A 25,621-nucleotide genomic window follows, 5' to 3' on the forward strand; every position below is an offset into this window, starting at 1 on the left:
AGAGAGGAGAGGAGGAGAGAGGAGAGGAGGGGAGAGGAGGGGAGAGGAGAGGAGAGAGGAGAGGAGAGGAGGAGAGAGGAGAGGAGAGAGGAGAGGAGAGGAGAGGAGGAGAGGAGAGGAGGGGAGAGGAGAGGAGGGGAGAGGAGGGGAGAGGAGAGGAGAGAGGAGAGGAGAGGAGGAGAGGAGGAGAGAGGAGAGGAGGAGAGGAGGAGAGAGGAGAGAGGAGAGAGGAGAGGAGGAGAGAGGAGAGGAGAGAGGCTGGAAACATGGAAATAGTTTAATATTTAATAATAATAATAATGAGGAGCCTCCTTATTTTTCCAACATTGATAACACTTGTGGACACTTGGAAAAATGTTTGATGTATTTGCCAATTTTTGTAAAATAAATGATGAAAGAAATTGAACTTGCTTTTTCTTCTTTTTTTATGATTAATGTCATCATAACTGTGTTATTCGCCCTTTGCAAAGCCAATCGGAGCGGATTGGGTTTCTTCTTCTTTTTAAAGGGAGGGGTCTTAAAGAGACAGAGAGCGAATACAACTATATCCAGAGACAGTATGAGAAATATTAAGTGTTTTTTGAACATTGATACGTGTTCTAGTAGAAACACAAAACCCAAATATGAACCTGAAAATGAGTATTATATGTCCCCTTTAAGATTTAGTTTTCTATACAAAACTCATTCAGCAGATTTGTGTGAAAGCTTTAAAAACAGCTCTTAATTCATCTCTAAATGATTCTTCATCACCTCGTGTTCAATCCGTTTTTAAGGCTTTAACTAAAGTTACAGAACGTTTTTAAATCGTTTTTTATATTTCCCTGATGCAAAAATACATTGTATTATATCTTAACTGATATTACTCCAATGATGACATAAATTCATGTCATAATAACCATTTTATGTTTAAAGTCAAGTATTTAAAATGACAATCCTTAAACATTTTAGTCCTTAGTTCTTTTAGAATTTATATTTGAATGAAAACAGTGTAATATCAGTCTGCAGTGTTACACACTAACATGTCTCATTCTACCACAGACACCCAGGTCATAGTACTGCAAATATATAAATATAGTAATACTTTGATCAGAGGGCCAGAGGCTCAAATATGGTTTATTATCTTGTTACATTTGTTCGTTTTTAAGAGAAGATGAATATTTATCAAGTTTTATCTATTTTGGGTTAATTAATGAATGATGTCGATGAATCGATTTGTTAGGAAATAACCGAAAGATAAATAATTGTTAAACAATAAAACAAGACTCAGAGTCTACAGCCGGACCAGCGGCTCTGTGAGGCAGCGTTTTGACGTATCGATGGCAATAAAATACAACGTTAATCTCCAAAGTTATTATTAAATTCATCCAGAGGCGATTACGTCTGAAGCAAATGTCACGGCAGTCCATCAAATAGCTGAGGAGACATTCTGCTGCTGCAGTAGAAAAACTAAGTCCGGAGGATTCATCTTCAGGGGACCACGAATGTCTGAACCCAAACTGAATGTAACCCGTCGAACAGCTGAGATGCTTCAGTCCGGTGGGCCGACTGACGGACATCAACTACTCCAACTATGAATACGTATTAATACATAAATGTACGACAGCGACTTCTGAGCTTCCGATCAAAAACTCGTGTAACTCCTGAAGTTACAGAAGATCAACGGATCATAAGACTCCTTCAAGGCTCCTGATTTATTGATTACAATAGTATTATTAACCACTTTATTAGAATCATCAGCTGAGACTGAGAACAAAGTCCCTTTCAGGCTGTTTTCCACAATTATTACGAGTTCATTTCTTCACAGTTTTCTGCCGATTGAAGTCATTGAAGTCAGGAAACGTGTGATCAGTCAGCTGAGGAACCTCGTCTGGAGCACATTACTCCTTCTATCATACGCTTTAGGTTTCAATACTTCACTTGTATTTGTTTTCCTGCTGTAGTGTCGAACACAGATGGTAAATGTGTTACCATCTGTGTTCTGTTTGTAACACGCGAAGGATCAAAGAGAACGTCTAAACGGCATCAGCTTTTGGTTGCCTTGTATTTGGAGTAATTAAGATACTATGCAGTTATACGTCAGCTCATGATTTAGTTTGGTCAAATCTTTGCACAATTGTTTAGTTTGTTAATTTAATATTATTCTATTTTATTGTATATATTGTGCATTTTTATATTTCATATTTTTTACTCTGTTATTATTGCTTTACCTTCATCTATAACTGCTGCTGTAGCGAAAAAATGTCCCCTTGCGGAATTAATAAAGTAACTATCTAACTATCTATCGCTCTCTCTCTCCATCATCTATCTCTCCATCCATCTCTCCATCCATCCATCCATCTCTCCATCCATCAATGATGAAAATGTGGAATAAAAGCTTTGTTACAGTAACCAAACTAAATTATTTGTAGTAGATTGTTTCGTCCAGCTCAAAAATGGCGAGATACTTTGCCTCGTAACAATTCACAAATTTCCCTTTTTGTTTTTTTTTGCTCAGGTTTACATTTGTTTGTGATGTTGATGAGTTAGACTTTGCATCCAACAGTCAAACAACTACAATTTGCTTCACTGAATAAATAAATTCCAAATTTAAATTTAAAATATACTTAATTTATTCATAAAGAAGCAAATAAGCAACTAAGTCTGAAACAACAGATCAAATAGTATAAATCCTACATAAATAAACAAGAAAAAACACAAAGAAAAAGAAACAAGTCCTGAAACAACAAGATTTTTGCATTTACCGTTCATCTGATTAATAATAACAATAATTATTATTATTATCATCTTCAAAACTCTTCATCTGATCCACTCACTTCATGGCTCTGCTCAGAGATCAGCTTCATCCTCCTTCAGCTCCTCCAGTACAGACAAACTGGGAACCCCCCCCCCCCCCCCCACACACACACACACACACACACTCCTCGTGACCTCCAGAAGCTCGACGCTAACAGCGAAGTTCAGCGGGGGTGAAGAATGTGTCCGCCCCCCCGACGCGGCGTGACACGCTTAGATGGCCAGCTGATGACTTAGCCTGAAGCTTAAAATGTGTGAATGTGTGTGTGTGTGTGTGTGTGTGTGTGTGTGTGTGTGTGTGTGTGTGTGTGTGTGTGTGTGTGTGTGTGAACAGAGGAACCACCTCAGCAGCAGCAAAAGAAAACATCCAACAGTGTTTGATTTAGGTCAAACATCTAAACAATGTCTCCCGATCAGAGCGGATACAAATAAATAAATTGCACAAATAAAATGAGCAAAAATAAAAAGGCTTCCGATAGACGTAGGAGCCATTTAAAAAGGTACTGCGTGTGGGATTTGGCGCCATCTAGCGGCGGGTTTGCAGATTGTAACCAAAGGAAACTTCTTCTGTGTGTCAGTGTATTTTGCAGCCAAATCAAATTGTTTACAGGATATTCAACCTTTGTTTGTTTATGCTTTGAATTCTTAACTTCTTCGATAAAGTAGTCCATGAATACGAGATGTGAGTTTACAGATGATTACATTTCCTCCTCCTCATTGTGGTTAGTTTATGGCGTTTTGCCGATTACACTCGTCTTCACAGAATAATTTATGATTTGAAAGCTAAAACCACCAGAGGTTTCCCAGCCTGAAGGAGAGTTTCCCATCACAGCCTGAACAAACACACCATAACTCTCCAGACACTAAGTTATTATTACATAATAAACAGGAAGCAAAGCTAACCTCTGACCCATATATGACTTTAAAAACAAGCACAGTGCAGCACTTCAACCAAAGAAACCAAAGTCAACTGTTCCTTTTATACACAACAAGCTACAGCCACAGCTAACGATGCGATTTCCGGGCATATTTTCAAAATAAAATCGTTATTGACAAACACCTTGCGACATGTTCCAGTGCCATAAAACAGATGTATACGTTAGATATTATAGAAACAGACCCTCCAAAGTAATACACATAAATGACAGTGTTCAGGTTGAACCTTCTTCTCTATTTTAGCCGACAGGGGATTTATTTTATCAAACCAAACCTCGTTTAAAAACCTGGACCTTTAATGTTTCTTTGTTTGACAGCAGCAGTGAACAAAGAATACAACTCAGGATTATTTTATGACACATTTTAACAAAATTAATTCCTCATTTCTGGTTTTGTGTTTATAAACTGCTCGGTCTCTCCTTTTATTGTGGATTAAAATGTAACGTTAATTCAACATTAAATTCACCTTTTTTTGAATGGAGTCTGGTGTGAAGTGTTCGGTTTCTCGAGGCTTTTTTTGTATGAATTATCTAACTTTAGCTCTTTGAACAGGTGTCAGGTGATATTTAAATAATATGAACTGCTCACCAACCTCCGGACTGAAGATTTAGATATTCGGCTTCATCAGAACTGGAGAACCGGAAGTGTTACAAATAGCCTGCTAGCTAACAACAGACAACAACACTCGTTTTAACTCGTAGCCTAGAGCTAGCATATCTAACGTTAGCTCGTTAGCTTGTTAGCATGAGCAGCTGGTACTCCGAGCTAACAGAAGCCGTAGTTAGTAGACATGTTGTACCTGTTATCAGTGAGTCGCATGGCAGTGAAGAAACACCCACAGCCGCCTGTCAGAAGCTGTTCACGGGGATCAGCTGGCTAACCAGCCGCAGTGGTCCGGGTTGCCAGACTTCAGAGAGGAAAACACGTAAAACAAGCTGTGAAAAAAAGGAGTCGCTTTTACTGTGAAAGGTCATTTCCGCCGATGTGATGGAGAGAAAAATAAGATCTAGAAGATAAGAAGAGTCTTTATAATGAGAAAATATCAAATTAATGAAGCAAGTATGTCAAAATAATTAATATCTTAAAATAATTAGTATATTAAAAATAATTAGTAGCTTAAAATAAGAGAAACCTTCTCAAAATAACTAAGTATTTCAAAATAAAAGCAACGCTCATAATAATTAATGTCTCAAGATAAGAGAAGCTCTTTCAAAATAATAAGAAAATATGGAAATATTCACCAAGTATTATTAAATAATTAGTATCATAGAATAAAAGCTCTCTCAAAATAAGAGAAACTATCAAAATAATGACTCACAATATCAAAATATTGAGTTTGAGATACTAAGTCATCTTTTGAGAAACTAACTATTGAGACCAATGTTTTTCTTCTTAGTTATACATCATTATTTTGAGGAGGTTTGCTGTTATTTTGAGATACAAACCCATATAAAACTCATGAGATGCTAATTATTATGAGATACTTCGTCATAATTTCCAAAAGGTTTCTCATAACGACTTACAGGATCTTTTTCCTTTTAGTGGCGTCTACGGGCTTCCATACTAGTTTTGTAGTGGTGTGTGTATCATAATAAATTCATTATAAATCTCTCCAGACTTACTCATCGGTAGGCTTGTTTGATTGTCACTGTTGTTACTGTTGCTCTTCTAAAACAAACTGGTCCACACTGCCCCCTACTGACCAGCACGGTGTATTACACTAGAGGGCTGATCATCACGAGATAATCAATTATTTTAAGGATAATTCCAACAGTTTTACTGTAAGTATAACGTCCTTTGTGGCTCTGGAGCTTTGTCAAGTCTGAGAAAGTAGAATTTTATGGAAGTGCTGAAGATTGAAGTGTAGATTCTCAGAGCCCACTTTATTCTTTTACTTCACTACATTTCAGCAGTGCTTGAAGAAGTACTCAAATCTTCCACTGAAGTAAAAATAGCATTACCAGTGTATTAAAAAAAAAATATATATATATATACCAAGTAAAAACATGGCCGATTTATAAGGTGGAGCTGATTTTAACCACTGTATCTATATATTTTTAGCTTAATCTATAATAAAATGTATTATATGTTGAAGTCTATTTTGTAGTTATAATGTAAATATGTAAAGTAACTTAAGTTCATAAACTAAGAAGTGCAGTAAAAAGTACAAAGTTGAAATTTAAAGTAGCAGAAAATCACAAACTTATAAAATACTTTATTATATATAGTATGTAAAAGTTAAATAATCTCCATCTTGATCCACTGCAACATTAAAATTATACGTACTTTAATGCTTCAGTAATAATCATCCAACATAATCAGTATTTTTTACTTTCGATACTTTAAGAACTTTTTGCTGATAATACTAAATGTACTTTTATTTAACATTGTGAATGCAGGATTGTTTCTCACACAGAAGTACTTGTACACTAGTATTTTTGCTAGAAAGTACAGCAGAGAAACAAGGACACCTTAAGTGAACAAATAACTTCTTTATTTTATTGGATTTTCAAAGCAACAGTAAGTAACCGATTACAGTAAATTACAAGTAAATCAAACAGTTGTGTTAAAGAGGTTAAAATAAACACTCTGGATCCATCTGACGTCCGTGTGGTATTTAATCCTTTTAGTCACCAGTTCAGTCTAAAACATAAACATCCTCAAAACAAACGTCAGCCTGTCAAACTTCTCTTACAATTGATTACAAAAGTGCTTAAAGCCCTTAAAACTATTTACACTCTTGTACCACCAAATACATTTCAAACAAAGTTACATTTTACTGAAGTTTCCCCTTTAATGTTAAATCTTTTTTTTCCTTCTATTTGAGCCTATCTTATAAGCCTATGAGCAACGTTTAGGTTGCCGTTGGAAAGCCTGTTTATTTCCCTTTTAAGAGAAGATTTGGCACATTTTTCACAGGCGTAACCCACATACTCAGCTCTGCTGCTCATCCCACAAATGAATGTTCCTTACGAGTGTGGCTCCATTTAAAAAGGGAAATAAACAGGCTTTCCAACGGTATAAGATTTATTGCCAAGAAGCATTGTTACAACAAAGAAATAATCTACCAAACACAACTGTCCTTACTTTTTGTGCTATGTTTATGTTTTATAAAGCAACTGTTTAGTCATGAAAAAGAACAGAGTCTTGATGAGAGCTCCTTAGAGTACTAAAACCCTCAGTACCCCTCCACCTCATGGGCCACCGTAGATCTCAGATATTGTTGCTTGCTCTCTGCACCCTCACCACTAGATGGCGCTACATCTAACACACTGTTCCTTTAATCAACTTCTGGAAGAGGAGCTTTAAGAGGATCTGGACCAAATCTTTACGCCCTTCGTCTGAACATCGATGTGAACACACTTAACTCAAAAACAAGCCGTGACGTACAATCTTGCCAAAAACCAAATTAAAGTCGCCGAGCGCTCTGCATCCTGGTAGTTCTGTCAGCCGTTAGCCAAACACACTGAACAAAGCAATAAAAATGAGCCAACTTACACCCAGCGATGTAGGCAACCAACGAGCAGCAAGCTGCCGTGAAACTGACTTTGTTCAAAATCAAAAAGAAGCCGTGACGTCCACACGTCCTACAGACCTGGTCCAAAACTAAAATAAACTCACAAAAGCTGTCGGCGCTCTCCAAGTATTGTTACAGTATTATTTAGAAAGAATAATCACCAGCAGAGGATTTCTTTCACAACCTGGCAACCCAGAAGTAGCTATTATAAATGGCTTATAACTGATCTATAGTACATTAATAATTAAACATTAATAAAGCCATTAGTTAACACTCATTAACCTTTTTATAAACTACTGTTAATAATGAAGTACTTTATTAGAAACACTACCAAAAAGGGTGCAACACTAAATGTGTTTCTATCTTACTTGTAGAGAAACATTAACACAAGTCATTTTATTAAAGGGTTGAACCAAATGTTTTCGTTTTTGAAATATCTGAAGCTTCTATTGTGGTTTTCAGCATTTTGTTTGACGTCATCACTAGCGAATAGATTTTGTGTTGTTCAAGTTAAATGAATGTAATTTATGGTTCTGTTGAACTGCTGCTCGACGGCCCCGTTGATACAGATACGCTCCTCTTGAAGGCTGAACGCAAACAAATATGTATTGAAGCAGAATATTTCGTTAAATTTGGGATTTTGGGCTGTACAAAATAAATTGAACATTTTGTGAATATCTTTCTATTTTCAATCAATTTAAACTTTATAACACTCTGGAGTTAACGGAAATGTTTGGATCACGCGAGTCGGAAACTGGGATCTAATTCTACAAATAGTATAAAACTAAGAATACTTGATGTTGCTCTGCGGTTTTCTCCAAATATATTTAAACTCTGGCAGATCAGTGTGTAGTTTTACTCTCTGGTTGTAGTTTGTGAGCTCAGTAAATGTGACATAATGTTTGGGACATGTAGTTCTAGAACTGAGTATTTTATTGCATGTTTAATGTAAGTTAATGTAGAAGTTGTAGTTAAATTATTCAATCATGAGCTTGGGTGCCTGGGACACACTGGATTTTAATTTAATACAACATACTACACAAAATACCCCGAGATCTTGTGGTACAAGAATTTAAAAAGTCTGGAGGGTTAATATATTTTTGCAACCGACAGTAAGTTTGGCTGAAAACACAAATATAACACAAACGTACTCAAATACTTCATCACAAAACAAGGCTTCCCCACATTAAAGGGTTGTTTATCCCAATCGAGGCTCTGATGACAGACGGAGTCGTGTCCTGTAAAGTTATAGAGTCACAACACTAATTCTGGTGACGCCTCTTTTAGTTTGTTCCCAATTGATGAACTGGTGAAATAAGTTATTACAATCTAAATAAATCATTTTAACTCGAAATACCGACTCAAACAGCTGGATCAGATATCAGATAACACAACAATCTGGTATTTTAATACGCAACAATTCAGTCTATTTATATATCTATGTATTTATTTACTATATTATGATGGTTCTGGTATATAGTATAGTATAATAGTTACATTGTAATTTAAATGAGACCGTACGACCTAAGTGTGGAACATTCCCCTAAACATATGGCGGCTATACGACACTTGATACCGCGTATCTATTAAAGTAAATACTAACAGCTGTCAGGGCATAAAAACAAAGATCCGTTGATCTTTACCAATCAAGACTCCAGAGACCAACAATGAAACACTTTAAAGCAGAAATCAAATCAAATCGTGACCGTAGAACCGAGTCGCGGGTTTGGAGAATCGAGACATTCCGACTGTGCAGACTGTGAATCACCTTCAGGCGCATTTAGGATTTAAATATCGGGCAATGTAAGTTTTGTAAACGTCTTATTCCATCTGAGGACATTAAACGTAAACCTGAATAGTTGAGGTTTAGTGGTTTGTCTTTCATCTTCAGTCGCTCTCACTGCCGCTCTCCGAGTTCACATACCGGTTGTCCTTTCCCGTGTCCTCGACAAAACACGGTCCTGAAAAGTACAGACGTCACTTCAACACAGCTGGACAGCAGACATCAAAGACGACGCATTCTCTTTCAACATCACACACGACATCGTTAAGTGTTCAGGTGCTCCGTGTGGTTCTCACCATTCGCGGTTCTGTCTTCGTCCTCTTCAAAGTGCTCCATGTCGTAACTCACGAAGATGTTCTGAGGAAAGAAATGAACTTGAGTTAATGGTGGACTTTAAAATCTATCTCTGCTGGTCTGGAACATAAAGTGAGTCCAGTACCCTGTTCTTCACGAGTCTCTCCCAGCAGCCCTGCTGCTGTTTCACCAGTTTGAGGACCGGCTCATTGGACTTCATCTCCCAGCAGCACCGCTCAGCAGAGATGTGACCGTGGAGCTGGAGGTCGGCTCTGTAGGTCCGACCGTTCACTCTGCAACTGAAGAGAGAGAGAGGGTGTGTGTGTGTGTGTGTGTGTGTGTGTGTGTGTGTGTGTGTGTGTGTGTGTGTGTGTGTGTGTGAGAGAGAGAGAGAGAGAGAATAGATAACAGCTTCAGTTCAGTCAGAAAGGTCTGTGTGACATCAAGGTAAAGATATTCTAAATACAGTTCACTTGAACTGATGTAGATTCTTTTCCCCCTATACCTCTGGTACTCATTCAGGGTACCAGAGGTACGAGAAAACACTTTGAACAATAAAAGAAAGTCATTCATCCAGGGTCTGTGTGGGGGCTGTGTGGTCATTTCGGGCGGAGATTGGCCGAGTATTTTGGCCGTGTAGTCGGCGTGGTGGAGGTAGCAGGAGGGTTAGGCTAGGTTAGGGTTGTAGGCCGGGCAAGAGTGCACCTCATCGGGTTAGCCAGAGACCGACATGCTGTCAGATAATGCCCCGGAAGAGTGGCTGGAAGCCAGGTAGAGGGAAATAGTTCGCTGGCTATCCGGAGCTCCAGCCTGAGGCTGTCTGGCTGTCAGATAATGCCCAGGAAGAGCTGCATGTGCTGAGATGAGGAGGAAGGGAGGGAGTCCATGGAGCTGGACTAATGTTGAGATATCGGGGACTTCACCACACGTTCATCACTTCTCCCCCATTCTGCCCCAGCTAAGGCTGCTCTGGCTGGGCTTAGTTTCTGAGTGACAGCTGGTCTCTTCCTGGAGCTTCATCCTCCACGCTCTCTCTGTGTCACTTCTCCCCCAGCCCTGGAGCATACTGGATGGAGGTGTGGGACTAGTGGGACTCTGTGAGAGGCTTGTATGGGGCTGTGGGGGACCCTGGAAGAAGTCCGCTATGACAGCGGTCCTTTGCAGATGTGTGTTCATCCGAGTTTGGAGATTTTACGGACTGACAGTGTGCGTAATGGCCTATTGACGGTGGTTCTTTGTAGTATGACAGCGGCCCTTTGCTGATGTGTGTTCATCCGATGTGTGACAGAGTAGAACTATGTGGTGTCCTTGATAACTATGATCTGACTCAGCTTGTGACAGGACCCACCCACTCTAACCCTAACGACGACTTTAGTGGCAAATGTCTTAGCGAGTAGAACTGAACGGACTTTGTGGACAAAGAACCTGAACTAATGTGTGATGCGTCATAAACGAGCGTTTTCATTCACACACAGACGTATTCCTCTGAATGTAGGCTGTGGTGTGAAGTGAGCGATCAGTCTGCTCCTCACAGACCTGTAGACGACTCTGTCGGGGTAGAAGTCACAGCGCTGGCTCTCCGGGTTCCTCAGCTTCACCGTCACAATGACGCAGTCGGACGTCTGGTACCAACGGGCCAGAGGGTGGAAACTAAAAAACACATCGACGGTTAACATCTAAAGGAGACATATCGTGCTCATTTCGCTGTGTGAAAGCTCAGAAAAATCAAACCTGCGCTGCCAAAAACTAAATATATTGACGTGCAATAAGTTATTTCTCTCCAGTCTCACGTGTGGCAGCAGAGCTCAGCTTCAGACATCAGAACTAAATAAAGACGACCAGGAGAAGTCGTCTGAGGCAAATATGGAAGAAATAAATCACAGATCTGCTTCGTGTGTGTCGACATGAAAAGTGTCCGTACGGTCGGTGACGTCTGTCTGTTCTCTGATAGACACAATCCATCAGCATGTTCTGTGTATTAATGATTCATGTACAGTAAAGAGAGAGAAAGCTACCGCCGCCTGTGTGTCAGTCAAAAACTCTAATTATATTACAACACAGATGTAATCATTTCTCACGAGTAGACTCCTCCTTTAAACACATCTTTAGCCTCCGTATTATTATAATAGAAATATAAAGTGACGGTTAATAACAGATTATGACTGAATGTTTAACGCTGATTTTAATGGAAGTAGTTGAATGTTAATTGTACCTTTTCGTGGAGTCATCACAGTCCTGCTGATCGTCTCCTGCAGGAACACCTGCGCACAGAGACACGGTCCAGATCATCAACCACAACGTTAGACTCCGGTTCAGAAACCAGATTCTGTTTTAACTTTAAATGTGGAAGCAGAAACAATCAACGCAATCTCTCTCTCTCTTCATATTTCATATTCTACGTGATCAACATGCTTCTCTGTGACTGTCTACGACTCATACTGAAGTTAAGACTTATTATTATTATTATTATTATTATGTTATCTTCACCTCCGGGGTTGAGATGAGCAGCCGGTCTGGTCTTTGGGAGAAGTTCTCCTCCGTCTCCGATCCTGAGAGTCACAAATAAAAACAGCTTCGGTTCAGTTCTACATGTGGACCAAAACCATGTGAATCCACTGAGGGACTTCCAGCTGAAGGTCCTGATACCTTTAACATCTGTGACTGTGAGCGTGAGAATTGTGTGACTAAGCGAGAGAGACCGAGTAGTCAGAAGATTAGCGTTACGTGAGTCAGAGAAGTTATTTCATAAAAAGAGGAAAGTGGACAACGAGACCAGAGACTTCAACCAATAATAAACAGACTCTTAAATCTTCATTCCTCCTACGGGCAGTTTAAAACCAGTGCGCCTCATGTATTCAGAGACCGTGACGATTAATAAAAGTGTTAATGTGAAGCGTCACTACGAGACAAAGAACTCTTTAGATCAAACGTACCGACTCAATACGATCAGAATCCTAACACATTAATTCACTCTCCAACTAAGCTGTGAACAGAGAGGATAGAGCTGAAACAAGAGCTTTAATAAACACAGATAAAGTCTCCAAACACTCATTTATCTTTTTAGAAGATGAGAATATTATATTCCAGCTTTTTTGAGAGACATCACTTCACACCTGCATGAACTGAATTTAAAGCTGCAGGTCAGTTCAGCACTTTATGTTAAGATGTACATTTTTAAAAGCTTTCTGTTATGTAATTTATTCTTTAATACAGTTCTTATGTTACTTGAAACAAGAGAAGAACATTTATATTATTTATGTACTATTTATAATTCATCCAGTTCAGTTTGAATTCTGACAATAAATATTGTTGAGATATTATTCAATTTGAACTTCCTTTATTTGATTTGACAGTCAGTCGTTGACATACAGACGTTAATACAACTGTTGGCTAATTAAAGATATATGGAACTAAATCATAGTGAAACAATATTTTAATGTTCCGGACCTTTGCATGAAGACATTCTCTCGTTGAACTGTAATTGAATCCTCTGCTCTACGTCATCGGCTAGATTTACAACACAGGACGACTGTAACAACGGCATTAAGAAGAGAAAATTAAACATTAAATAGGATGAAAGCGAAGACTCATGCAGGTTAAACGATTGTTGGAACATGTGATCCTAAATATCTGAAGCCTAAACAATGACCAACTTATTTCTTTCAGTATGAAGACACTGACTTCAGATCGGCTGTGTGGGCGTCTCTCTGTCCGACAGCAGCCCGGCGGTCCAGCAGGGGTTTCTGATCACACACTGGAACCAGGTGGAGTCCAGGTCCCGGCGGCGCCGGGACCGGAGACCGGATCGTCGGAGACACCGGACTCAGCGGCTCGAGGAGAGGAAGGTCAGCGAGCCGACCGACCTCGGCCGCTCTGACGGCTTCGGCCAGAACCTCCACCTCGGCTTTGATCCGGACCTCCAGAGACGCCGGCCCATCCCCCGACCTACGAACAACAGAGTAGCTCTTCATTGGTCTCGGTGTCGGTGGCCGACATGTTGCGTACCCACCGCTCCAGTGTTTCCTTACTCAGAGATGTGAGCTGCCTCCTTGTCCTCCTGGCAGAGCGCCCTCAGCAGGTCCAGATGCTCCTGGTTGCTGGTTCCCATCCCAGTGTTCAGGATCTCTGACTGCACGCTGTACTCATTGATCACAGTCTTCATACCTGGAACCTGGGTCACACGCACCTGGGGGAAGAAATGCATTATTATGCGAAGCCAACTGCACCAAAACAGTCCAGTCCGACATACTTCATATGTATACTGTACATCCCATATTCAACACACTGACTGAGGCAGGTTATAAACTCACCATGGGATCAACAAACACCGTGTTTCCCAGACTGAACACCGCTCTGGCTCGGTGCTGCAGGCCTCGGATCTTCTGGTTGATCGCTCTGGTGACCTGAAAGCCAAAACAAGAGTCCCATCAATCACACGAGCACCACGCCACTGCTTGTTGTTCACAGGACGGATGTTTCTGCTCAAGGGCACAACGTCCAGGACTGGAGGAGCCACACATGTGAGCAGTGACTCCTGCAGATTTAATGCTGGCTGTCTGTGAGTTTGCAGTGTTTTTAGGATGTTTTCTAATCTGAACAGTCACGAGGTCGCCGTTAGTGGGCTTTAAAGACGCCCTGAGAGCTCTTAGTAGATAAATAAGAGGTAAAAACTCAGAAATAGTGGTGATGTGTTGGAGAGCAGGAGAACCTTGGGGTGCCAGTCGGCCTCGGCGTCGATGGGTTTGACCCGGCAGACGATGATCTCCACGGCCTGGCCGGGCAGAGAGTGGAACCGCTCCGGGAGCTGGAGGATCTGATGGGATTTCACCTCCTCCTCCTTTCCCACGTCAATAAAGAGAACCAAGACGCTGAAGAACAGCCGGTCGCCTCTGTCTGGGACGGACAGGACCTTCACCCTGCAGGGGAGCACACAGTGGTATTATATATTAATCAGACATATTACACAAAATAAACCACTAAAGGCTAAATAAAGGTTAATTAAAGGCTAGATAAAATAAAGGGTGGACAGCACAAAGTGATGGAGCAGCAGCAGCTAGGATGATGGTGGAAGCTTTGGCAGAAATCCTAAAAAGGTTCCTGTGGATGCTCCAGATAAAGAAACATTCAGATGAAGGATGAACGTCCAAAGTTCTGCTATCGAGCTTTAAAAAGAGACTAAACTAAACATAAAACATCCTGAACCAGCTGGTAGCCTGCTGGATACTAACAGAGTTAGATTCTGGTTACTTGGCCTCTCTGCTTCACTCACTAAAGAGAACATCATGATTAAAACAAACATTTGGGCTTCACGTGTCTCAAGCCTCTAAAACTCCTCCGGTGGGTTTAGATGGCCAACCTGTGGAAGACCTGGTCCTCCTGCACGGCGTAGAAGCCTCCCTGCAGCACCTCCTCGGCTCCGGGTTTCCTGTCGGCGTAGAAAGCCGTCATCTCAGACGCCACGCTGCAGAAGCCTCCTCCGTCGTCCTTCTGGACGACGCGGCCGTAGAACACCGATGCCGTCTTGATGTAGAGAGGCACCACCTGAGAGCATCGTGCAAAAAAACATTTGGTTTGATGCAGCAGAGGACGACACTACGGTAGAGACAATAGAGACAAAGAGGTGACGGTCCTCACTTCTATGACTCCTGAGGCAGGAAGCACCGACTGGTCCAGTTTGGGGATGAATCTGTGACGGTCGGGACACACACTGCTGTCTCTGCACAAACACACACATCACATCTAAACCGGTTGTTGGAGCCATAATGTAGTTCGTTTTTTTTTTAATCTTTGAGGGAAACGAGGTGAATTTACACATGCAGTTCTGACATTGAACACAAGGGGAGCATTCATGTAACAGTAACAGTGCAGATAGGTGAGTGTGTGTATGTGTGAACGGGAAGCTCACAGACGGTCGGATCGTCTCCATATTCTGCTCAGACTCACAAAACCTCTGCTAGCATTTATCTTAGCTTAGCACGTAAACATGACGCACGTGTATTACGTCTGTTGCGTTCAGGGGCAGCGGTTAATAACGGACAGCCCGGTGTCACAGAACTGTTTCAGGCGATCAGAACATTGAGAACCGAGTTTGAAATGTTCAGATTATTGAGTTTTCTGCATCGAGTCGTAATCGTTCAAGAGAGAATCGCGATGCATCTACGAATTGATTGTTTCCTCTTCTGTAAAATATAGTTGTAGAAAGAAAGAAACGGTCAGACTTCTAAAAATGTAAAGTATCGGATGAGAAAATATGAATCGGTGCGTCTCTACATGGCTGAGCTGCAGATTTCTGGTCTTTACAGATTAGAAACTAAGGATTAAAGGTTCAGCTCATTCAACACAAACATCACAATATGAAGCACAGAGTAGAAGCTACCTGCAGACTCCAAAGCTCTTGAGGTAGCTGCAGAGAGGCCTGTTGGTCTTCTGGTCCTCCCGGGCCACGTGGACCCCCTGAGCGAAGGCCAGCAGCTCGGGGGGCAGCGGGGCGTTGGTTCTCCTCAGGTAACGCAGAACGCCGACCACATGACAGGCGTTCCTCTCAGAGATCAGCAGCACCGACCTGGTGGGATGAGGGAGGCTCCTCGTCTGGTCCTCGGAGAAAACCTCGGTAAACAAATACTTAATAATATATAACAACGACAAAGTTCACCTTTCAGCTGCAAACGCGGACACTGAATGTGAGTTCCTGTTCTCACTCGCTCAGAGAGGTTTCTGAAGTTCTTGGCCATAAAGGAGAGACGGCCGCCGAACAGTTTGGATGAAGCGGGGAAGCCGTAGTGGACCACACAGGTGGCGTCTCCGACTCCCAGACACTTCAGACACTCGGTGGTGGTCACTAGAGGCCAAACACAGCGTGAGTCACATGTTCAGTGAATGGATCTGAAAGTCTTTACTGTTGATGATGTTCTCTGTATTTACTGATCTACGCTGTCGGGTGGAAACCTCGTATGCAATATTTGGAAACATGGAGATACGAGGTCTCGACATTGTGTGTATATATACACACATATATATGTTGAGTTTACCCAGAATGACATGAGTTCCGGGCCCGATGTCTTTCCTCCATTGCTGGATGACGAAGTCAAACTGGTGAGTTAACCCCTCGTGGGTCTTGAGGCAGAATGCTGATCTGTTGCTCAAGGCCTGAAGAGTGGAAACGACACTGGTTAGTTCAAGAAGGACAGCACTTTGGTTTCTCTTTCCACTATCGGTGCACTGAAGAGAGGTCATATTTCACTCTCTAATATCTATTTCATGTTGTTGTGAAAAACACAGATTTGTTGTTCCCGATGTTCACGTCTCATGAGGATCCAGTCTGTGCAATCAATGAGATTCTTAAAGTGTTTTGTCGTCAAATATTTAGCAAATAAGTGTCAGTGAAGACGAATCTCCGCTCTCTACTCGGCAGGAGGAGACCTCTCAGCGGAGCTCACTTACACTCTTATAGAGCACGTGATTCAGACAGAACTAAACTATTTGATCAGCCGGCTTGACTTAAATGAGTTGATGGAGAAATCTAAACATGAAGCCTCAGCATCACCTTGAACACGTCTTCAACCTCCTGAGCCGAGTTGGCTACGATCAGAGTCTTCTGGCCGACGTCGGGGTTGAAATCCAACGCACCCAACAGCACTGAGACCTTGCTGCTCTCCAGAGTCATGAGGACGATCTGCAGGAAGACAAAGAGAATCTCAGCACATATCAGAACTTACAACTGAGCTTTAAGTCTGCACTACAACTGAGAACAGCCGCTTCACTGCTCATGTTACATGAACGGGTTTAAAACCCTCCAGTGAACATAAAGCTGTGATTCACTGAGACTGACCTGCTGAACGTTACCATAGAGAGCAGCTTCCTCAGGGACAGTCATGACAATGCACGGGTACGGCATGTGATTGGCTACCAAACCCTCCATGTGACCGGTCCATCTTTTGGCCACGGCGACGAGCTGCTGAGGACAGGAAGCGTTCTCCTCGCTGGAGGTCACCTTCTGGAAATGCTGCAAAATGGTCGCCATCTAACAGGAGAACGTCCGTCGTTTACAGAAAAGCGTAGAAAAGACAAAAGATAAATAAATGTATTCATGAGATAATGTTGAGTGTGAATGAGGAGCAGACGGTCACCTGATCCGGAGCGAGAGTGAAGAGCTGGTCGGCCTCGTCCAGCACGAGGTGGTAGAGACGCAGGAACAGGAAGCAGTGGCAGGACAGCAGCCGGACCAGACTGAAGGGAGTGGTCACTAACAGCAGGCCTGGTCACAACACAAAGAGGAGATGTCAGAATGTCTGACTGAATGATTACAACACACAACTGTGCAGCTGAACTGAGGTTCACTGCTTCATGTTGACTGTTTGATGCTTCTTTTAGCTGTATTAGCTTTGTTAGCTGTTGGCTCCGTTAGCCAAACACCACAGGACTCTGCTGTCCAATCTGGTTTGGTGATACGATGATACGATACGGCCACCGTCCGCACAACAACCAGCGATTACCGATATATTCACGCAGGTGTGTGTGTGTGTTTGTAGTCTATGACCATAAAACAGTGTGAATCACTGCAACCACGAGAGATCTTTGAGCAAACAGTCATAAATGAGGCCAAAAAAGAATCTCCTGGCGGAGATAATAAATGCATTATGGGGATTTAATAAAATCACAAATGTTGGGTCATCACTAGCAGGGACCACTAGCGGACTGAGATGACTCACAGTTTTTGGGGATCCTGACGGCCTTGGCCTCGTCTTTGCCGGTGCCCAGCAGCAGGATGACGGGGTGGAGGACTGACGCAACTTTCATCTCCTCCAGAAGGTCATACACCGCCTGGACCTTCTCCCAGCCCGGACACAGCAGCACCACTATGGGCTGGAGGTCACAACAGAAAGCACCACCCTCTTACAACAATAACGACAGCACAGTCAATCAAATGATGGCGCTGCTGGAACAAAAATAAGCCGCTTTAAGATCTGAATCGATGCATTAACAATGTTCTCACCCCCGTGCTGGAGGTGTGGGAGGCGAAGATGGAGTTGAGCAGGATGTGGGTGAGGAGCGGGGCGAGGTAGCTGAGAGGCCGGTCGGCGTTGTGGGAGACTATGACGGTGTTGCATCCTCGGGCCACAGCTGGCCAGCTGTACCGGTCAGCTGGAGACAGAGCGCCGTAATGCTTCTTCATCACCTGGAGGCAGAGCGGCCGCCGGGTCAAACTCAGCTCAAGCATGTGAGAGTTTAAACGTGTCAGAGCACATTGTTGTTGTTTACCCGGCGGAGAGCGTCCGTGATGGGGGCGTCGTCCAGGCTGCTGCAGGGCTCCACTGGGGGGGCAGAGTGCACCAGAATCCCAGTCCTGGGATCACTGGGAGCAGCCTGAGGACAGTCAGGAGGCCGGAGAACCAAAGACACACGAGACAGTAAATTACTAAACGTGCTGCAGTGCATTCTGGGATCACATGAGGTTGCTGATGACACACTTTTTCATTCTTTTAAATTTTGCCTCAAATCATCGAGAGTTTAGGTCAATTCTTTACATTTTCCAGCAGTTCTATATTGGAGGAGTCTCCTCAGCTGAAATAAACACCACCTCCAACAATGGGACTGAAGACCCTTTACACCCACAGGAGCTGTCCCCAGAGACCAGGACCCTTTTGAGGGACCAGGATCTAAATGAAGCTCCAGGGACATTTTATCTTCATCATTACTGTAAGTACAGGAAGTTTCAGGGATGACCGTCACTGATTGGTCAAACACACCACGTTGCTGCTTCAGCTACCTTTTCATTCATAAAACCAGGAAGTGATCCGGTATCGATTTAGGACCATTTCAGGACGAGAGGAGAGCGTTTCTCTCCGCAAGAGAACGTTAAGAGAAGCTTTTGACTCATTTCACAAAAGACAGAGAAGCTACATGTTTAGATCAGTTTGCTCTGTCGAGTTAATGAATTATTCATCATAAACAAGTCACACAGCCACACACAGACCTTCAGGCTGCCGAGTGTTTAAATCTACGACCACCATCTCTCGTTGCTTTTTCATACGTCAGCGGACTAATTTACTAAATCTACAGACACGATGGAAACGTGGACAACAATGAGCTGAAGGAACCTTTTAACTCCTTCATAAGGAGCTCCAGGACTAGAAACACCAGGAACTTCCTTCTTGGTGGAAACGCTGCTAAATAATAACTTTAATGGAGAGAAAACTTGTGTGAACAGAAGCTGAGGTGGCGCTTTTCACAGCAGAAGCCATGAACATAATTCATGTTCTTAGTCCATCATCTACTCACTGAACTGACTCAAGCAGCTCAAACAACCTGAAGAGAAAACCTACCGCGTTGTCTGCAGCGTCTGGACCGGGGTTCAGGGGCTCCGGGTTCAACCACTCTAAAAGACTTCAGACACAGTTCAGATCAGAACCCTTGGACAGCATTAGTGTTGAAAGGTGTTTTTACCTCCGGAAAATAAACTAGTTTACAAACCTAAAGACATGTAGCCTCGTTTGCATATAGTTTGTTTATTACTTTTTCTATTTTAACTGAACTAGCTGCTCCCTCAGCTCACCGTGAACAGGCCCAGTCCTCTTCGCTCCTCCACGTCTTCTCTGCGGGTCCCGACTCCACCAATCTACTGGAAATAAAACCAAAGAAGAAGAGCGGAGACGATTGGCTCAGAGACGCACTGTGAACGTTTACAGCTGTGACGTAGCGATGCTGTAACAGATGCGAGTTCAATGTACCTCGTTTCTTCATCTGCCCGACTGCTCTCACAAACACCTGCAGCTCCACTTATTCTGCTGACAAAACACCAGAAACACTGAACATAAAGCAGAGGTTTGGTTCATAAAGTAGAGCAACGGTCCGCTAACTCAGGTGGGATGAAGAAGGTGACGTTCTGATCTCATCAGTGAAAGATTTAAGCCTCATTCTGAGAGGATGTATCTCTCTCTGGGAGGTGGACTGATTTATAAACGACTCTCTGGTTCTCTTGAAATTTAAGAGACGTCTTCGTATCTTAAAACAGATCTCTGGTGTTTTTCTTTGTAGAAGAGCTGCTTGTCTTTCTACTTTATTTAATTCTTAATCAGCTACGTGTGAAATTTTACTTTTACAGGAAAACAACTAAACTGGAGAACAAGAGCTCGTCCAATAGGCTGCTGTAACATCAGCTACAAGTACAAACTGGTTCTTTAAACAGACAGGCCTTTCATTAAGAATGCTTTATTATTCTTTTCACTCTTTTTATTGTATTTAAGTTGAAAGTTCTATTTTATTGTTATTGTATTTATCACTTATTTTGTTGTATTTAAATATATTCTGTTTTATTAATATAGTATTATTTCACACTGTTTTACTACTATTATAGCTTTTAATTCTATTCTTTTACATTTTTATTTAATTTTTAAGTTACGAAACGTCTTTCAAACTATTATTATTCATTTATTTTATTCTATTTATGGATGTTTTGTTTCCATCGATGTCGTTGGAGGAGTGAGTCTCACAGACTGAATCTTTTCATCTCCTGAGGTTATAACTGATGTGAAGCGTTAGATGACGGAGGAGCACGGTGAATATTTCACTGTGATCCTCATCGTGTCTGAATGGGCCTTTAGTCGGTGAACTGAGCAGTTGAAGGCGTTGTTGGCAGCGTACACTTCCTGTCCTGAGCAGCTGCTGGAGGCTGCAGTCGTCTCTTCAGGTCCACCGGCTTGTAGCGCTTCATGCTGGAAAAAAAAAAAACACACAAAAAACAAGCTTTTGGATCCAGATTCATTGTTCAGGAATTACTGACCAAACAAGCAGCACGTTAGTCTGAACTCCAGGAGTCTAGAGCCCTGTTGGCATCACTCACAGCCCAAAGATTATGTGGTCGAAACACTTCCTGTATGTACTCACAGTGGGAGCCGCCTGCTGGTAGCTGCTGCCAGGATTCAGAAACTTCAGGACCCTGTTAGAGGACCAGAGACGTGCTGTTGGTCTCAGCCAATCACACGAGACGTGCTGTTGGTCTCAGCCAATCACAAGAGACCATGTGACTGAGGTGATTCTCACCTGAACAGACTGAGGTCGTTGGTCAGAGCTGCGGCCAGAGACGAGTCTGTTTCCTCCGACGAGTCACTGAACATGTGAGCAGAGTTAAGAGGAGACACTTCAGGTGAACAATGATGTTATAAATGAGTGTGTGAGTGATGAGTGAACAAACCCCTCTGTGTGAACCTTCAGCACACAGAGAGGAATGAACGAGTGAAGTTTGGTGAATGTAAGAGCTGCTGAAGTGGAGATTTATCATCAGAGTCTGAGAACAAACTCATTGAGAGGAAACGTCCTTTAAAGAGACGTTTAGTTACATTACAGACATTTAGAGACTCTACAGGTGAATACATGAACTCATAGATATCACCATGAAACTTCACCACTTCATCACTCACATTAAGAGACTCTACAGGTGAATAGAGTCACAACATGAACTCAGATATCACCATGAAACTTCACCACTTCATCACTCACATTAAGAAGACTACAGGTGAATAGGGTCACAACATGAACTCACAGATATCACCATGAAACTTCACCACTCACATTAAGAGGAGTATCTTTAGTATTACAAGTTTACTGACATGTTATGTTTAAATATGCAAATGAGGCATTTTGTAACTTTTGGTGAATTTAGGAGAAATCTACAGACGTAGACAAAGTAGTAAAATAAATGTTTTCAGTGAATGATGACATATCTCATCTGGACTATTGTCTCTGCTCAACAGTGAACATCTGGACTGAACCAGATGTGCGCTCACCTCTCTGCAGCAGCAGCAGCAGCAGCGTCTGGCTCAGAGGTCTTTGGCCCGTGTTGTGGTCTCTGGAGCAGCAGAGAGGCTCCGACCGCAGAATCCAAGCTGGAAGAAAGAGCTGAAAACAAGCATCAGTCCAGACGTCAGTGCAGGAAACCGACAGATATAACGGACCAGAGCTGCTGCGTTGAGGAGGAACCAAAGTCTAAACCTGTAAGTATGTTTTGGAGCATCGAGGTTGGCGTTTTGGCCGTCGCCATCTTGTTTTTTTTGCCACAAGTGAGCGAAAGTGACCATATCTGGACTGAGGAGGAGTGATGTAGAGACGCTGTATATGTGTCTGGTAGAGACCTGTCAATCACTGTGTAGCCCCGCCCTAAAGCATCCCCTGCTTTATGGTCTGTTTGACTCTAAATGGACCATAATGTACTAAATGAACATCATGCTGTATTGAAGAAGACTTGAAACTAGAGATTGAGACCATAAACTCATGTTTACAATGTTTACTGAGGTAATAAATCAAGAGACAAGTAGAGTCATTTTCTCATAGACTTCTATACACCCCTGGTGGACACTAGAGAGAATGCAGCTTTAAGACATGAAGCTTTGACTTCACTTTTCATGTCTGTAACGGGTCTGTGTGGAGCTGAAAATGTTTGACCCGACCGTGGATGTGTTAACTACAGATGTCCACGTTAGTCTTGAGCTACAGGACCGCCCTGAACAGGAAGTCACATCTGTGCGTCCCTTACCGGGAGCTGGTTGGGATGTTTGTGGCGTCGGCTTGTTTGAGGTCGAGCAGACGCTTTGGGTTAAGATGCTGGAGTACAACATGACGGGAAGTTGGTCCACCTCGTCCAGACCGCCGCTGTAATACGCAAACTTCTTGGCCACCAGATCGTCGTTCACACAGATCTGAGAAAATAAAAAAATACAATAACTGTTAAATTATCATCTCATGTGTGATCTTATGTCATATTCATGTGTGTCTAAAGCTCTGTGTCAGACTAAATGTTTGAGCTAGTGTGACTTGTTGAATCCTAAACTGTGGGGTCAAAGTTCACCTTGACGTTCCCGACGGTTAGGTAGAGCTCAACGGCGGTGCAGTCTGACTCGGATTTGAGCAACACGGCCTCCGTCCGTGTCGACGCTGATGGAAGGAAGCAAACTTTCAAAGTGACTCCTTTTTTTTAACATCGGTGTGAGCGCAGCAGCAGCTCAGGACACGTCGCACGCTGTCTTCTAAGAGGTCACATGTAGAGACATAAGGAGCATGTTGCTCACCTTGCAGCAGGTTGTGCAGGTAGAGTGTAGCAGAGCTGTCCCACTGAGAGGACGCGCTGCAGAGGACAAGAACAAACGCATCAAGATGACATAAAGTGGGTTAAGGAGACACTATTACGATTCTATTGTGATTCAAAAACCCATCGCTAGTTCAGTCGTGAGCAGTGAGCTCGTCTTACATGAGCTTCGCCTTCTCCTCATGGACGGACACCCGCAGGGTTGTTGGTTTGATTCCCGCCAGGTGGAACCTCCTCACCCAGAAGGGCACCTGGAGGAAGGTCTGCATCGCGATTCGGATCCTTGTGGGACCGAGACGACAAACACCAAAGTTAAGACTCAAACAGCACAGCCACACAAACGTCGCTCAGGTCTACAGACTCTTTCACATCGTCGTTTGCGTGTGCGGTGGGTAGCGCTCCATCACAGCCCTACAAAACAGTCCTGTATTTGGGCTAATGTGTTAAAATGGCAGCGGTGGTGCTGTGTGGAGGAGGACTGGTACAGTTCTGGTCTTACTGGTCTGAGGGGACGACGAGTCGCCCTCCGTGGTCCACCAGGAGGCAGCGAACCTGACAGGACACCGAGTCCATGATAATCGACTCCACCACGGCCCGACACCACGACTTCATCACCGACCAGTACACCACACACACCTGAGAGGAAGCAAAGCAACACACGCATTCCAGTCCACATTCAAGACCAGAACCACACCTGAGTCAGGTGTGTAAGAACTAAGGCAGGTGCTGCTTTACCTGCCCCTCCTCTAGCGACGTGGGCTTCAGCTTGAGCAGGTCCTGAGTCACGTCGTGGTAGAAGAGGTTCATCTGAGCCAGCAGTCTGTCGTACTGGTCTGTGGTCTCCACGTCACCCCGGACAACCCGACCCCAGAGGCAGGACGGGCTCTCCACCTGCAGAGGCCAGAGAGGACAGTTACACCGGAGACACCAGAACTGGGTCCACTTGTAAAGATAAACTCTCTCTAGATTCATTCACTGAGGATTGTCCTGGTGACTTCAGGACTTTAATGATCCTCTTGCTCCCTATGTTTTGTTGTTTGTATAAATAAAACATATTATAAATGTTTGGTTGTCATCACAGAGGAAGCTTTAGTTATATTTTATAACCTCAGTAGAAACGTGTCTATAAGAGGCAACGCACGAGCTAAACTGTGACCTCATGGTGCAACGTTCAACGTCAAGAGTTAATAAATGAATACACATTTAAAAATATATAAATAACATGACGAAACCCCCCCAAAGTCCTTCTAACGTCTGTCTGAACTGCGTCATGGCTTCGACTGGCAGCACGCGCACTAAATAACGTGTCAATTAACTTTAAACTATTAGATATATACAAATATACATACACTTCACCACTTACCGTCATAATGGAGATGTTCAGCATAGTGTTTGTGTGTCTTTCCTCAGTCGACTCTGAAAGAAAACACAACTAGTTAACGTAGTTAACTAACTCAAGGGATTAGTTAGCGTTTTTTGCACACGAGACTACATCCCCTCGAGCCTGTATGCTAGCTAATGTTAGCTAACATTAGCTTACCGGCGTCGTTACACTTGTTTCACGACAAAACTAGCACTTAAAATGCACCTGGGTGAAGCCGAATTTGTCAGGTGTTTATTTTAGCGACGTTTAGTATGTTTTCCTGTTTGATTTCCGTCTAATTTAAGTCGTAAAATGTACCTGTTGGTGAGCTTCTGGACGGGGGCAGCAGGTGGACCGGCCTCAAAGCCAAAAAGAGGGAGGGGCTCTTCATTCCGGCTGTGACCGCTAGAGGGCGCTGTGGAGACGGCAGGTAACCACGAGGTGAGAGGGTGGTTCTGTTGTTGTGTTTTACCTTCATTTATTAAATATAGTTTACTCTATTCATGTCAAGAACAAAATATTGTGCAGGTTGATTTAACAAGGTGTAAATTATGATTTAATGTACTAACATTTGTGATTTCACCTTTTGAAAATACTCCACTACAAGTAAAAGTATGCAAGTATTATCAGTAAACTGTATGTAAAGTAGCCAGTTAAATGTATAGTCATTATTCAGTCAAATGTTTCCTGACAGCGTTTTTACTATTATTCTTCATGATGTCTGTGGATTAACATGACTGCTGCATTGATGTATATGTTGTATTTTAATTCAATGAAATTAATTTTTATAATAACTTCATTTAGAGAGGAAAAAAAGAAATGAACAAAGAAAGAAAGGACAAAAGGACGCAGAACTAA

General features: G+C 42.7%; 2 protein-coding genes across 3 annotated transcripts in view; both read right to left on the reverse strand.

Annotated features, from left to right (window-relative positions):
• Window positions 1-4,664, reverse strand: part of ankrd27 (ankyrin repeat domain 27 (VPS9 domain)) — a 28,391-nt gene extending 23,727 nt beyond the window's left edge. Inside the window, exon 1 of one of the 2 annotated variants that reach the window (XM_076089708.1) lies at window positions 4,529-4,664. The gene's annotated coding sequence lies outside the window, so the exon portion shown is untranslated. Of the gene's footprint in view, window positions 1-4,321; window positions 4,504-4,528 lie in introns of those variants that run through there. The other variant, XM_076089709.1, reaches the window with a different exon arrangement.
• Window positions 4,665-8,212: 3,548 nt separating this feature from the next.
• Window positions 8,213-24,787, reverse strand: tdrd12 (tudor domain containing 12). Its single transcript, XM_076089814.1, has 34 exons — window positions 24,764-24,787; window positions 24,136-24,291; window positions 23,900-24,036; window positions 23,563-23,682; window positions 23,384-23,439; window positions 23,164-23,249; window positions 22,852-23,014; window positions 22,106-22,217; window positions 21,363-21,428; window positions 21,202-21,258; window positions 20,867-21,038; window positions 19,876-20,024; window positions 19,647-19,706; window positions 18,582-18,705; window positions 18,316-18,498; window positions 18,032-18,185; window positions 17,450-17,577; window positions 17,152-17,343; window positions 16,867-16,995; window positions 16,352-16,469; window positions 16,022-16,161; window positions 15,700-15,929; window positions 14,958-15,039; window positions 14,680-14,864; window positions 14,032-14,239; window positions 13,634-13,726; window positions 13,352-13,509; window positions 13,005-13,268; window positions 11,811-11,872; window positions 11,536-11,584; window positions 10,860-10,973; window positions 9,469-9,622; window positions 9,326-9,386; window positions 8,213-9,207 (listed from the first exon to the last, which is right to left on the reverse strand). Exons 1-34 carry the CDS (start codon window positions 24,785-24,787, stop codon window positions 9,134-9,136), a joined length of 4,260 nt encoding a protein of 1,419 aa, XP_075945929.1. The 3' UTR covers window positions 8,213-9,133.
• Window positions 24,788-25,621: the final 834 nt, after the last annotated feature.

Source organism: Anarhichas minor, unplaced genomic scaffold, assembly GCF_050575085.1.
Source record: "Anarhichas minor isolate MPS153535 unplaced genomic scaffold, ASM5057508v1 ptg000011l, whole genome shotgun sequence".
Lineage (NCBI taxonomy): Eukaryota > Metazoa > Chordata > Actinopteri > Perciformes > Anarhichadidae > Anarhichas > Anarhichas minor.

What these genes read in the sequence shown, in the direction of transcription:
- tdrd12 (XM_076089814.1), bottom strand. Translation starts at nt 24,787, where the DNA reads ATGCTGAACATCTCCATTATGACG. An exon ending in AACGACCTCAGTCTGTTCAG is followed by an intron (nt 21,259 to 21,362) that starts GTGAGAATCACC and finishes GTCCTCTAACAG; the next exon opens with GGTCCTGAAGTTTCTGAATC. An exon ending in AGGTTGAAGACGTGTTCAAG is followed by an intron (nt 16,470 to 16,866) that starts GTGATGCTGAGG and finishes TCCACTCTTCAG; the next exon opens with GCCTTGAGCAACAGATCAGC.